Source organism: Trachurus trachurus (assembly GCF_905171665.1).
Source record: "Trachurus trachurus genome assembly, chromosome: 9".
Classification (NCBI taxonomy): Eukaryota; Metazoa; Chordata; class Actinopteri; order Carangiformes; family Carangidae; genus Trachurus; species Trachurus trachurus.
This window is the reverse complement of record NC_139895.1, coordinates 28,832,225-28,847,586: the sequence shown is the minus strand read 5'-3', so window position 1 is coordinate 28,847,586 and position 15,362 is coordinate 28,832,225. Positions and strand designations below refer to the sequence as shown.

The following is a 15,362-nucleotide window of genomic DNA, read 5'->3' as shown; positions in this document are numbered from 1 at the left end:
GCAAACCATGACGTTGACTAAGTTTAGAGACCTGCCAATGGCCAGAATACAATCAACCCACAACTATACCAGTTTATTCTAATCATTGGATTTAAAAAGTATTGTTCATACTTTAATGTAGGGTGATGAGGGCCACACTTAAAAGTAAAGGACACAACCTAAGTATGTTGGGGTGGGGTGTGGGATCTTATATTTTTAGATACGTATGGGAAACTAATATCCAAAGTTCTACAGCCTTTAGGCAAAAAGAAAACAAAATGTAACATAAACAAATAATAATCACCAATAAAAAAAATGGTAAATTTAATTCAATGAAATTGAAAATAATTCCCTAGAAATGTGCAGGGGGATAGGTTTGTCATTCCCTCTTGTTAAAATTTAAATTGAATTCCAAGGATCAGCATTAAAACAATAAGATGTACTGTACAATCATCTGCAACGAAAGTGTATAAGTCGCAGCTTTAAAATAAAAATGTAATTAAAAGTAAATACTGCTTTTCTGTGTACTTTTATTGGTGCAGCTCAAGCTGCTGCAAAATTTGACCAATTATACATTTGGAACAAATATATTGCAAGTAAGTTTATCAGGTTACTACATGCCAACTTTCTTACTATATCCCTTACACTAAAATGTAGTTTGTCAAATGCCTGAGTCATCACACGTACTGAGAACCAGGATTGGTGACTCAAGAGAAAATAAGCAAAAGACAGTGTGTACTCCAAGATTATTTAGAAACATTGTTTAGTGCCACCAAAAGATCCATTAAAAGCATCACAACATGTACAATCAGGATACTGTAGCAGCAGGAGCGGCTGCTGTATGGTCCTACCAGCAGATGACCATGGGCATGGCATAAATAACACAAATAGGCAAGTTTATGTCTCATTCCTTGTCATGACAACAGATCTGAAGGAGACAAGGCATGATCACCAACCGGATACAGTATGCATGTAATGATAATCACATAAGTTGATAGACATGGACCCCAACCCTACAGGAGGGGATATGGAAGGAAGAAGTGAGGAAAATGCATTGCTATGTAGCTGTGAAACATGCAGGATCTTAGAAAAATGCAGCAGTCTTTTTTTTTGTCTGAAACATCCCCCAACAACCCATGTGCCCACAACAAATACATTTCCTGTTTCATGAAATAGCATTATCATTAAGGTAAACAAACAATTTCAAAATTCAAGTAAACTCCATACATGCCCCCAAATTAAATATACCTAGACATATACATCTTCTCATAAATACCTGCAAGAATGACTAAGTAAAGTAAGATCATATTTGTCCCAAAGGTCTGTAAAAAGTGAGGTTTTCCACCTCCTGTCTCATTCCTCAGATGTAAATTTTACACTTTGCACAGAGAAATCTTCACATTTACAATTTAAGGTATGGAAAGAAATTACACAAAGTTTTTCTGAGGTAAAGAAAGGCAGCATGCCACAATTAAACACCATGTCATATCTTCACAAATGAATCCTATAGCCTACACTGTAAAACAATAAAATGTAAAGGTTCAAAACAAAGTTAAGGTGACAGAGAGCGCACTCTCTTACATGCAGTACACACTCCATTCTTTAACAGAGAGCCATAAAGCGATGTATCAAACAAAGGCACAAATTCATCTGTTTGTTTTTTTCTGCCAGGTTTGGTCTGAAACCACTGTGATCAGCTGTTTTCAGCTCGGTCCACAGCAACGAGCAAAAAAGTGCTTTGACCCTGCAAGACGTTCACAAGCTAAATCGTTTCCTTACAATTACACATACTTAAAGGACAGATTACACACAAATAAAGAAAAAAAAATACAGAAAGATCCCAAATAAGTGGAAATGAAAATATAACAGAAAAAAAAGAAGTGGATGAAAAGTACCAGGGAAGAAGGACAAAACCACCAGAGGTCACATGCTAATAAAACTATTAACAGGATAGAAAACCTGACCAGCGAGAGCACTGGGAGGCTAGCACCGTCACCTGGAGAGATTACAGTCTGACCCCACGTAGGCTAATCAGAGACAAATCTCTCTCTTCGGACAGGCTGGCAGAAGAGTGTGCAGTAACAAAAACCAGACCTACAGTAAGCCTGAGACCACCGATGTAGTAAAACCTTTTTTTTTTACAGTCATTTATTCACATGTAATGATATCAGATGTGCTGTCCAGTCTTTGTGATAGAGAATTTAAAATACGGCAGGCACGGCAAAAGCTGCGAGAAGAGTCGAGCGGAGCTGCTACATCGGGATGTTTATCTGTGAAATCTGTGAATGGAAACATTCAAACGATATCGTAGGAAGACGGAGAAAGTTAAAGCACTCGACAGAGGCAGCAGAGCAAAGAATGCAGAGACTAAAGGTGCGGTGCTGACAAATGATCTTTGATTAACCTGCCTTTAAATGCAACTGAGGTGGTTACTGTCAGGTAGGGGTGGGCACTGTGACAGGATGGAGATTTGAACGTCGTGTTTCTAATCGTTGCTTTACGGGATACATTTATTTTCTTATTGTCAACAAAGCTCATGAAAAGACCAGAGAATGATTTCCTTTGTTGGTGAAGCCCGTCTATTCCTCTGTACCATACAGCTCCTGATGAATGTTTGTTAATCCGCCACACAAAATAGTCCTCAACAAAGCATTACTTGCAGGGGAAAGAAAGGACATTTTGACTATTTTGTTACAGACTACCACACTGTAGCCTTTTGACTTCTGGGATTTGTTGACAACAAGAATATGACAGAGTCCTGCCAGTTATTTCCTCATTTCTCTGATTGGATTGCATTGATGATGCTGCAGATCGCCAGGCTGGACTAAATTTCTTCTGACTGTGGCATCATGTGTTACGATGTAGTAGCTTAAATTCAAATAATAAACATTGTGGATCAACAAAGACATTCCCATCTGATTATTTTATCCAATACTAATTTTTCAGAAAATGTTTTTTTTACCACAAAATATATCATGGTATACAACAGCATACAGCATGACAGGGGATTTGATCCGTGTCACCCACCCCCCTCTCAGATATAACAGCCCACGTCGTCACCTGTTGCCCTGTCTCCTCTTGAAAAGTCAAGCATTGTAGGGTGAGGAGAGTCAGAGCTCAAAGATTCACATATTATTTTGGTGCTTTTTCATCACTGTTCTCTGCCGGCTCATGTGCCGTCACGTGACGATGAATGTGAGCTTTAAGTTATGCAGCAACCGTCGGCCGGTCTCTTCCTATACGGGCTTAAAAAGGTGGTGTTGTGACTGGGTGGCCAGCAGGATGAATCTGTGTTCAAAGTGTAACAATAGTGTTTGAGGAGAAAGGAGGAGGAAGGTTCTCTAACACCCCCCGACAACGGAAATCAAGCTGTTCATCGGCCAATAGTTGGGACTACATACAGCTGATGTTCTGGGCATTCCCTCCTTCCCTTGGCTCAGGAGACGGCCGTTAACTGTTGCAGCGTGTGGCACCGGGTCGGCCTCTTTGATGCGTCTCCAGCTGACTGATGCTCGGTGACTGGGGGCGTCTGGCAGCCCGGGCTTTGTCCGGTTCCACTGTTGACGGGGAGCCGACGTGGCCTGCTTCCACCATGCTTCACCGAGGCGGCTCCAGGACCGTGAGATGCCGGTGCAGACTGAATGGATCTTTGAGCTCGCACTCTCCTCACAAAATCTTGTTCCATGCACAGAAATGAAAATACTGTACACAGGCTTTTTTTTTTTTTGCCTTAAACCTCAACCCTGCTTGTTTTAAAAAGTCGCAAGTCTAAAAAACAATCACAAAATAGTGACCCTAAATGGGAAACTGTGTCACAGCAGCTGAGCCAGAGCTGGATGGGCAGTGGACTACTAGTGCAGTGCTTTTGTGTGGTTGACCTGCTCAGCTGTTGTGAATGTTTAAAGTCATGTGATCTATAGGCACAATACACAGGGTGTGTGGAGCTGGGCTGTATGGAAAACAATGTCTCAACTAAAGCACGTGTCCAGAAGACCAGAGGCGCTCCAGCGCTAACATAACCACAAACTAATGACATCATTGTAGCCTTAACAAAGGGCGACAGTTATTTCCAGCAAATCTTAAGTGCTTCAGAAACCGTTGGAGAGAGATCCGACTCAATGAGTTAGTCATTTCAGCTCAGAAAGCAAACCGTGTGTCACCTTAACAGAAAGAAATTCCCTACATTACAGTTATATTGATGGAGGATTGACAATAAATAGATATAGTGCCCAGCCCTAAGTGTGTGAAAACCAGAAGAAGAAGAAGAATTGATCATGTAACCCCGTGTAAATGAGAAGTAGTGAGGTTAGAGCTGTCCTACAGGGGGAGGATGTAGTTGGAGTTAGCCAGCTTGCGTTCTTGTGCGGCGGGAACAGTCTCTCTGTGACGCAGAGGTCTGTGGCAGTCGGGGTCCTGAAGCGGAGGGTAATGCTGCCTGTAGCACAGCCAGGCGAAGGCCAGACCCAGCAGAGAACCCACCAGCACATCTGAGAAGACAAGAGACACAGAGCACATCCTCAGGAGCAGCACAGACAGTACCCTGAAAAACTCTTAGCCCTCTTCCTGATCTCTTAGTTTTTTTGTGTATTATCACACGTAAATGTTTAAGATCATCAAACTAATGTGGAAAAGTTACAATGATTTTGTTCTTGAAAATCGATGCGTTGCTTTTTGAGATCTCTCAGCCTCCTTCACTTCACTCGAATTGATCCAACAGGTCTGGCAGGGTTAGGGTTAGGCCTGGGTGTGGATAGTGACAGTGAACTCAGCTTTCCAAAACATTTGATTTATCACAGTTAGTTCATGATGATTCAGCTGTATGCAAACTGAGTGTGTTAAAGCAGAAGTAAGCGATCCGGTCGTTTTGGCTAATGCTGCGTTCCAGGCAGGCTTTTGAAACCGTAAATTACAGCTTCAAGTCACAACTTACGATTTTGTAGCGTTCCAGGCAACCCACTCGTGTTTTTCCGACCTGTTTTACCGGTGAAAGTCACTATAACGGCCACTCTTAACTTCCGACCCGTGAACTCGTACCAGATCGAACTGGTATGACTTCACATGTCGGAAAAACACGAGTTACGGGTTGCCTTGAACGCACCATAACAGTCCTCGTCCCTACGTCACCACGTTCACGCGCATCCCTTGGCTGCACACACAGCCCTGCATGCCGTTCTCTCTCCTCATTGGATAAAAACTGTAGGATACGAGAAATGTTTTCTCCTTGGCTCAGAGCAGAGTGACTGACAGACCCGTGTTTCGGTCCAAACACTCTATGTAAGTGATTGCTGTCGGAAGATATAACTATTTAAGACTTATATTAACACAAATATATCGCTTACTTCTGCTTTAATATAGATTACCTATTGAGGGCTGTATAATGGAAATACATCAGTGGAGGATGTGTGGCAGCATGTGATCATAAAATGTAAAACTGCCTGCCTTGACTAAGAAAAATGTGGACATAAAGACAGTGGAGTGAAGACACATGAAAAGCTGGCACGCTTACAGTTACAGTCCAAAATACTGCTGCTCCTCACTTCCAGGAACTAGAAAACATGAGCACATCACCATTTGTTTTGCTCCTCAATACATTTCTTAACCTCTTGTACGTCTACACTCCCTGGTGACCCCTGAGGTCAGCTGAGCAGCTCTGCGTCTTCTGTGGAATGAAGTACCACTTGAAATAAAAATGTCCCCTACCCTACATACTTTTGAATGGCATCTTAAAACGTATTTTTATTCTTTGGCTTTTAACTTTTAGCATGAGAGTTGTGTGACCTCTGTTCTTTTCTGTCTTTTTATTTTCATTTTATTGTACTTTTAATCTGTGTGTTCTTTTATGGCTCTTACGCATTTATTTTAAATATTATGTGTATGTACGTTAGCCACTGTGCAGCACTTGGTAAACTTTTATGTTTTGCTATGTACATGAAGTGGATTGGACCTCATCTAGTTCTTGGTGGAGGTGTAAAAGAAACTCAAAATTGTCATTATCAACACATTAAAGTCACAACAGATGCAGCTTTGACACCGACTTAAAAACCATTGTTGACAGGATGAAGCTCAGCGTGTGGCTGGTGAAAACCAAAAAAAGATTTGGACACTTTGACAGAACCTCCTCTGGTGGGAACCAGTGAAATGAGAATGTGTCCGTGTTTGCTGCACGATGCTTTGTGCCAGTCTGAACTCTGTGTGTGACTCTGACCTTGCCAGTGATGTTTGTAGTCACAGGTTCTGGAGAGGGCGATCACGGACGCCATCAGTAATGGGGTGAGGAAGGCACACAGTCGCCACGCTCTCCCTTGACCTGCTGCGTTGAAGCAGCGCAGCTTCCCTGCAACGTACAGCGCTGTGAAGCCCAGACCTGCAAAGGCAACTGACAACACAGAGAACAGGTCAAAAGAGGAGTTTTATACGGCTTTTGTCTATAGTGGAGCTTCATAAACCAACAATGACCACCGCATCTATTTCAGGCTGAGTATTTACCGATCAGTATACTGCAGTTACAAGAAAGAACAAGCCAATTAAAAGAGCAACTCAAGACAACAAAATAAAAGCATTTGTTATTCTATTTTTAACCTCAGCGTTAAAGGGATAGTTCAACATTTTTGGAAAATTGGTCCATTGCCATAATCCCTATAGTCTTTTTAGGAGTAGCTTCATTACCTTTAATTGCCAGTACAAGCTATTTTTAGAACGGCGGAGCAGAGACATGAGCTCTCATCAAATACACAATCCAAAAACTCCAAAACGCTCTCATGGACAAGTTGTGACCTGCACATTCACCACGCTATCTAAAAACAGCTTGCACTGACAATTAAAGGTAATGAACCTACTCCTAAGACTATAAGGATAATGGCAATGGTTGAATTTGCCAAAATGTTGAACTATTCCTTTAAAGAATAATGTACAACAACAGTGATGTTTGGAGTAATGTGCAATGCTCTCTTGCATATACAATAAACTCCAGAGCATGGAGGCAAAAAAACACTTATAGGTCTATTTTCAGATGCTTCATATGGCTCTTTCATTTGTTTCCATTACTGCGTGATGATAGAAAAAGGACCAGCTATAGAGACATAATTGCACATAAGAGCCTCTCTTACAGGAAGAGTGTCCACTGGGAAAGCTCTTCCTGCCCTCAATCACCACATCAGGGTCACCGCTGCAGCGCAGCTCCAGGTTCATGTGGCCGTCTGGGAAACAGCGGTAGAAGAAGTCTGGTCGCGGCCTGAGGAACAACAGAGATTAGGCTTTCCTCCACTGGAGCACTGACAGACAGTATGACCTACTAATGTTGTTGTAATGGTGTGTACAGTCTTTACCTGCCAACAACAAGTTTGATGACGTTGGTGAAAACGCCATTCAGGACCAGAGTTAGACTCACAGCTGGGAGAGAAGGTGGAAACAAAAGAGAATTGTGAAAAAAATACTTTTAATCAAAAGCTAGTTGACTTATTATAATATATACAGCTCTGGAAAAAATTTAGAGACCACTTCAAATGTTTCTTTAATCAGCTTCTCTACATGTATGGCAGCTGTATATGAACTTGTTTTCTTTACATTATTCCAGGTCTGAAAACACTGCATCTTTTTTGTTATTTCGACCAGTTGACATTTTCTGCATATAAATGCTCTTAATGACAATATTTTGGGGGGAATTTTTGGAGAAATGTTGTCAGTAATTTATAGAATAAAACAGAAATGTTCATTTTACTCAAACACATACCTATAATAGTAAAACCAGAGAAACTGATCATTTTAAAGTGGTCCCTTAATTTGTAGTGTGAACTGTAAAGCTCAGTCAGTGTCTTACCCAGAGAGGCTTCTTTCACATCTCCTCGCTCTGCCCTCTTCATGGAGGTGAAAGCCACGATTACAATCAGCGGGGTGAAAACCGCCACACTCTGACGCAGACAAAAACATAACAAATCAAATATATATAAAGACATATTTCAAAAGTACTGCCTTCCTTTAATATCAACTACAATGTAATGTAGCCATATGGTGATTTACGTAAGATCACTCATTTCTAACCACACACACAGAATCTCCAGTTTTATTACACAATGACTTGGAAATTGTTTTCAAAGCTGCAATGAAGTCAGTGTTTGTGTGGAGACCAGGGGAAACATGAGCTAATGATGTAATACGGTTTACATTCTGTGTGATGATTGTGCTCTACAGTCATATATAAGATAAGGAGGTTAAAAATGAACTGAGGGATTGATTTGTCCCAGTGTATCTCACAAATGTGTAGATATAATGATACTTACAAACATGAGAGAGGTGGGAACATGATCTCTCTCCACACGATGGAACTTATACAACCACATCTCCTCGGGCTGGATCTCACGGTAGAAAGGAGGAAGCTGCTCGGTCACACTAAGAGAACCACAGAGTTTTGTTGGTGCTGTGTTTTGCAATAATGCATGCAATAATGAGCAGACAGGTGCGACCCAGAGGAGGACATACTCACAGGAACACCACTAGCAGCGCCATCCGGATGGAAACCTCCGAAAGGAACCCGCGAAGCAGCCTCCCCTTCATTTTGTTTGTCGGAGTGAACTTCAGTCAACAGCAAACATCATCACTCCACCTTCTTTTAACTGGGACTGAGGGAAAACACAGGGAGTAGGTTTAGTTCATGGAGTCAGTCTCCATACAAACATCTAATATACAAGCTGCTACTGTAATACTCTATGTAAATATATGAAAATCAGTAGCCTATACAAATAAGAAATAGCAGCAGAGGAAGGCCACCAGCCATCATTTCATATGTATTCTTCTGTGAGGGGACCCATTCAGATCAAATACATGTAATACATTCATAAAATTGTGTATTTATGTCACCATACAAATACATCATGAACGGATTTTTGACTTTAAAATATCAACATCCACATAAAAAGCACAATCAGATCAACATTCAGCCTGGAGCTTCACAGGGTCCCTGGGGGTCCAGCTCCAGACAGACAGCCCTCAGCCTTGTCCCTCAGTCTTCACTGGTCACTTTACATGTCCACCACCTTCCTGCTGGACACACACCAGGTGGAGCAGCGAGGACCTGTCCCTCTGTCCTGTCCATAAACAGACTGACAGGCCAACACGCTGCACCTGTGCCCTCCATCTCCAGCTGCTACACACACCTACACGCTGCTATTTAAATAAAGTTACACATTCAGACAGTTTCTAGTGATGCCAGGATGTGACCCAGCCTCCTGCCGGCCTCTGTCCGCGCGCACACCCAAACAAACGGGCTAAAAGCGAAGCCCCCCGTGCAGCACAGACAGGATGTTAGCAGCCTGAGCTAAGCTAGGTAGCAACATCTGTCCGACCAGACATCTGGGCCGTTTCCGGGCCGTCCGTCTGCGGCGCTGTGGCTCGGTACAAACCTCAGACAGCTCGTCTTCTCATCTCTTCCTTCTCATATCAACACTGTCCGTCAATGTGAGCGCGGCCTCGGCATCCTCCGCTGCTGCCGGCGGCGGGAGGAGCGGACAGAGACGGAGACAGAGACGGAGCTGGACTCGGGATGCCGCGGAGCGGAGCAGCGCTGTGAAGCTAACTGTTAGCACCGGGCTAAGCCTGCTTGGGATTTTCAAAATAAAGGTGCGCAGATAAATGTAAAATAAGCATCTGGCCCGGGTCCTCTTACTCATTCGTCCTGGAAATGTCCCCTATATATCCATATGCCACAGTTTTTATCAGTAGATGAAAATATTTAAAATTATTTTTCTCTCTTTTCTAGGCTACATAATGCCACAGGTGGATCACTGGTAGGCATTTTGTCAATTTTTAAGTTTTTCTTTGTATTTTATTAAGTGTGTTGAGACCATAGTCCATTATTTGTCATATATTAGCATGATCAGTAGTATACTGCAAGCTTTTAAAGTGTGCAGTAATTTATTTGAATATTCAAAGGATGTTTACAGATCAAATGAGATTTTTGAAACCATGTGTTCAAGATGGTTTCATACCATCATACCATTAATCTCTAATGTGTGCCCATGTGCAGCCATGTTTTCATTCAATAACCTCTGGAGTTTATTTAGATTAATAACGACAAAGCCAAGGAATTTAAGCTTTATAAACCGGAAATGGCCGGGCAGATCATTTGATCTGGCTTGACGAATGGATGCAAGAAGCCACGTCACGTTATAGAGAGCCATCTAGAGGTAAAAAAAAAAAAAAAAAAAAAAAAAAAAAAGACTATGCCATAACAATTCAATGGGTTCAGAAAAATGTCCTGGGACTTTAAGATACTTCTATATAAATTAAAGTATTTTTTGTATATAATTCTTCATCACTAACACACAAAGTTAAACAATACACACCCTAAAATGGACAATAAAACACTCACCTGTGCAACCATCCCTACCTAATGGGCTATGTGCAAGCCAACCAAAAAGAAAAGCACTTTGACTCTTCTTAAATTTTTTCTTATAAAACTATTTAACACGTCTGAATATGTGTGAACGGCTGCTGCAGTATTTGAAAGTTTTTCATCTATTTTTTCTCTCTTTTCTCTCTCTCTCGTGTCTGTCCCTTCTTCTTTGTGTGTATATCTTGTTTGCTGCTTTCTTGTCCAGGCCTTGCTTGGATTTTTTATCTCAAGCAATCTGCCTGGTAAAATAAAGGTAAAATAAATAAATATATTTCTGTGATACATGACAAAAAAGGCAATCTTGATCTTAAATAATGCGTTGTATACGGATTATTTTCATTAGCTATTAATGTTTTTTTATAAATCAATTGATGGCTTTATCTTTAAAACAGTGAACATAACATGCTGTAATTTTTCATAAACATAAGGTGATATGTTGATATTGCTAATTTAATTTTCTTCAAATAAAAAAAAAGAGTCACGTATACAGTGGGCGTGTATCACTGAGACAGAGTACAGCTTTATTAAAGTCAAACTTCAGGCATGACTGAACTCTTCAAACTCAACTTTAGAATGAAAAAGGACAGAATCAATATTCTCAAATAAAGACAGTCATGTACAAAAAGAGTGTCGTCTCAACAGTCACACACATTTAGAAGCAGAATTGTACAAGCAAAAAGAGCACGCCACAGTAACATGATTCTATGCAAGTTCAATGCAAACTATTTACAAGTTCTTCAACAATATGCAGTATGCAGTAACACAGGCTGAACAGTAATCAACATGGTATTTTGTGTTCATCCACGTTTTACTTGAAGCAACACCACGAGAGATAGATATGACCCCAGTTAGAGTTACTGTAAGCAATTTTACTACAAGTAAAAAGATGAGTGCTTATGAAGGTGAATTTATTTATTTATTCCAACACTATTTCTCCTCTGACAGAACGTCAGGTAAAAACTTAATGACAGTCGGCAACATTGCACAAAAACCAAGAGATGTCACAGTGAACAGAAACATACCCTCTGACAGAAGTGGGGTGGGGGTGGAGGTGGGAGGGGGCTTCCTAAACTTTACTGTATAAAAAAATAATAATCACAATTAGAAAATTCCTGGACACTTAGAAAAAATCCTCAGGTGTATGTAAGGGTCACTTAAAAGCAAACAAACATGCTGTCTTCTCCAAACAAAAACAGAAGTGGGCACTGTACTGAGAGTAAGACGTAACGTAACGTACATAAGTATTTTTAAGTGAATGAAATGATGCACGTGGGGACACTTAGTAATACTGCTGCTTTATCAGCTGAGAGGGGCAGAAGAGGACAAACTGGCACAAAGTAATTCATGATCATGTGATCTGTAGGTGCAATAAAATGAAAATAATAATAAAAAAAAAAACGAAATAAAGGCTGTTCGGTTTTACAGAATCTCTGTGCAATATTTAAAAAAATAAAAAGGAACACTGATCAACACAGACGTCAGCATTTTAGAATCAGGCATTCAAAGACTCTCCAGCTGATCACAGAAATGAGTTTGACCAGTGTCTAATGTTGGAAGCATGCATTTCAGCTGAACAACAGTCACTCCGAAAAGACAAAGAGGAAAGAAAAGAAAGAGGCTTAAGACCAGTTTTTCTTCTGAAGCCACACACACAAGAGTCGAGGATGCCTGCAGTCTGATAATCACACATATGAATCCAAAAAAAAAACAAAAAAACTTTAATAAATAAAAAAAATTCAAGTTTGACACAGACTTTTAAGTATACAAATAAAAAGTGTCTTATTATTATGCAACTACCTGATAAAGAATACTTAATCGATAATAACATGAGAGTTTGGCAAGATTTAGGAGCAAAGCTGCACAAAGAATCCAGCCAGCTCAGTCCTCTGTCAGGGTTCAATTAAAAGGCTGCATGAAATGATAGAAAGACAACAGGAGCAGAGCTACAGAGAGGTCTGAAAGCCGAGTGTGTAAATGTACAGACAGCACAGAAGACGAAGCCCAGGTCCTCTGTCCTGCCTCCTTCTCTCTGATTAAGTGTCTGTATGGGTGCAGATTTTTTCTCTCTGCTCCAAAATAAAGTTTGCGATTATTTGTTGCTTTGCTTCAGTGTTCGACCTTCACAGTGCAGGATGATGTAGGTGCACGGTCGACAGGGACGTGTTCAAACCAATCTGTCCGAGGTCGAGCCTCAACTGTAAAAGTACAGGATGGTTTTAGAGGGTCAAATGTTGAGAGGAGACGCAGAGTTGCACATACACTGGGAAAACTGACTTCTCAGTAAAGTGAAATCACCAAAGTTCTGATGGGAGGAATATTTGCAAATGAATAAAATCTGTTTTTTTCAATGAGAGCGAAGGAGGTTGTGATTTGAACAGGAAAACTGAGCTCATATCAAGCACACATCACTACTTTTTTTCACTTTTCAGTATCACTGGCTGTCCCTTCGTCTTTGTCCTTCTTTAGGTTTTAGTAATAGTCTAATTTAAAGTCAGTTTATTAGGTACACCTCGCTATTTAAAACTAATATGGTTAAATTCACCAGTCCTGCAGTAAGTCCTCCCTGCACATTGAATGTGTTTTAGAGAGGTGTTGGTTCAACTACACGATCATCTTTGTACTGCTGTTGCATTGTAAGTGTTATGTAGCCTACCTTAACTGGTGTAGAAGTACAACAGACAGACCTGTCAGTACAAAGTATTCACACACTACAGCCTTAATGATCCTCAAGCTGAATCAGTACCTCTGTAAACGGTGTCAGAGAGGAGGAGAGAGTACTGATGACCAGGTGTGTACAGATGGACAGCTGAGCCCATCTACCACACGCACTTAAAGTGACCCGCCATGAACTGAAATGATTCTGGGGACGTTGGCACCGTTTCACCCCGTGGCTCGGCCTTAAACACCGATCACCACTGGAGTTGTTAAAAAAAGACAAGAAAAACTAACCAAAAAAACAACTTCTGAAAGGAAGAAGGAAAAAAAAAAAAAAACAGTTGTGAAACCAGGGAAAAGTCGCAGGAAAAACCGCTGAGTCACGGTCACAGGAAAGCTTCCTCCTGTGATGAGTCCAGGTTAAAACAGCAACTAAAACCGCTTGGGAACGGAAACTTTACATTCCAATATTGAACCGCTTCACACTGCTTTAACACCAATTACAGTGAGTCACAATACAGGTCAATGAGCAGCGCCTGTTACCAAATGTGGAATCATTACACCAAATGTAAAAAAAAAAACCTAACATATGAATGGCTAGATTACAGATAGAATATGTAAAACTCTCCTTGTTTTTTAAATAGTCACTTACAACGTGTTGGAGAGGGAGACAAATTTACTGTACTGGTGTTTGAAAAAGAAATTGGTATAAAATGTGGTGCAATAAATACAAAAGAATTGGATTTGACAGATGAGTGATTAAAAACACTGTACAGAAGTTTGTATTTGTACATTTGACTGGACTTGACAGTTGTTATACCATTATGTCTTTATAGAAAGCCCAGCCTTGACCATGTTCTCCAGCTGGAGAACCAACACGTGCCTCTCCAGGGCACCGAGGACTTTTTTGTACGAAGCCAGGCCGGCAGTCATTTCTACTTGTGCCAAAAAAAAGAAAAAAAGAAAAATAGAAACAAAACATCTCTTAGGCCACTTTCCTCAAAAAACAAACCAACCCCAAAACATAACACACTTAGCACTCACGTTTCTGACCCGAAACAAAAAGAAAAACGTTACAATACAGTTTAAATTCCAACGTTACAACAAGAAGAGGTATCCATTTTTAAACACTTGTCATATGTTCTTTTGATATACATTTCTGTATACATATGACCTAGCTAAATTGTGTAGCGACAAGCCGTGTGAAAGTGCTTTTCAGAAAAGTTTGGCAAATCAACAAAACGGAAGAAAAATAAAAAGGAAAGAAAATAATTTTTTTTTTTTTTAAACGGAGCATCAAAGCGGTCACAGTACACAACGTTACTGAAATGGACTGCACCTGGGCAGTAGTTCCTATAGCCAGAATCAAACTTAAGGCTGGTTAACAATACTTTAAGACAGCACCAGTGACCACAAGCTGGGCTCCTCCACTTACAATACAAATTACAGTAACTGTCTGGAGGAAATGTGAAAACAGAACTTCTCTTTGAAAAAGGAAAATTAAAAAGGATCTGTCTTGTTGTTTTAAAAAAGCGTTTTCCTTCTTCCAGGAACAACCAGAGAGACGAGGCTCCGCCCCTCCTGATCTTTAAGTACTTTACAATATTATGAGCCAATTATGTACACAATGGCAAGTGAGACTGGCAATATGAAAATCACAAGTACTTCTGTAATGTCATACCATTACACTATATACCATTATATTTCACCTTAATAGGACTATTTTCACAAGGAGGTCTGCGTAATGCTTAACACCTAAACAAACAAACATAATACACCACTCACTGAGATGAAGTGAGAGAATCTGTCTGTAAACATTAACAAACATAGATACTGTATATAATTATATTCATCTATACCCATAAGTATATTAAAACCATGTTTAAGGAAGGTTGGAATGTAGTGTGATCCTGAAAAAATTGCACAAAAATCGGTCATTCTCCCTCCTCCTTTTTTCTCCCAGAGGAAGAGGAGATAAATACCATGACAGATCACGTCCGGGAGTGATGGAGGAAGGCTGCTTCGTTTCCATGGAGCCGTCCGGCTTACAGCAGGTAAACGTGGAGAGGAGCGGCGCGGTGGTGAGGAGAGGCTCCTAACTCCTCCTCCCGTCCTCCGCCGCCTCTCCCTCCACCTCACTCCATGAGTTCTTCAAAGTGCCGGTTAACTGATGACATGACAACACTTATATCTTCCACAGCTGTAAGAAAAAAAGAAAAAAGAAACATACTGAGGTGGTGGTCTGGGCTCCTCCCATGGGCTCAGGCCGGCTGCAGAGAGCGTCACAGAGATGGGAAAACTGGTGCACGAGGACGCCCGGTCACTTCCTGTGGCGACGCTG

The 15,362-nt window shown here is 40.8% G+C and overlaps 1 protein-coding gene across 2 annotated transcripts in view; it reads right to left on the bottom strand.

The window, feature by feature from the left end:
- Positions 1-9,506, bottom strand: part of plpp5 (phospholipid phosphatase 5) — a 55,000-nt gene extending 45,494 nt beyond the window's left edge. Inside the window, exons 1-8 of one of the 2 annotated variants that reach the window (XR_014595646.1) lie at positions 9,375-9,506; positions 8,459-8,594; positions 8,256-8,364; positions 7,796-7,886; positions 7,305-7,368; positions 7,086-7,210; positions 6,185-6,355; positions 1,927-4,466 (exon numbers count right to left, since the gene is read on the bottom strand). Coding sequence is in view for 1 of the 2 variants with exons in the window: in XM_083979664.1 (XP_083835790.1) it covers positions 4,297-4,466; positions 6,185-6,355; positions 7,086-7,210; positions 7,305-7,368; positions 7,796-7,886; positions 8,256-8,364; positions 8,459-8,529 (801 nt within the window). In the remaining variant the exon portion in view is untranslated. Of the gene's footprint in view, positions 1-627; positions 4,467-6,184; positions 6,356-7,085; positions 7,211-7,304; positions 7,369-7,795; positions 7,887-8,255; positions 8,365-8,458; positions 8,595-9,374 lie in introns of those variants that run through there. The other variant, XM_083979664.1, reaches the window with a different exon arrangement.
- Positions 9,507-15,362: the final 5,856 nt, after the last annotated feature.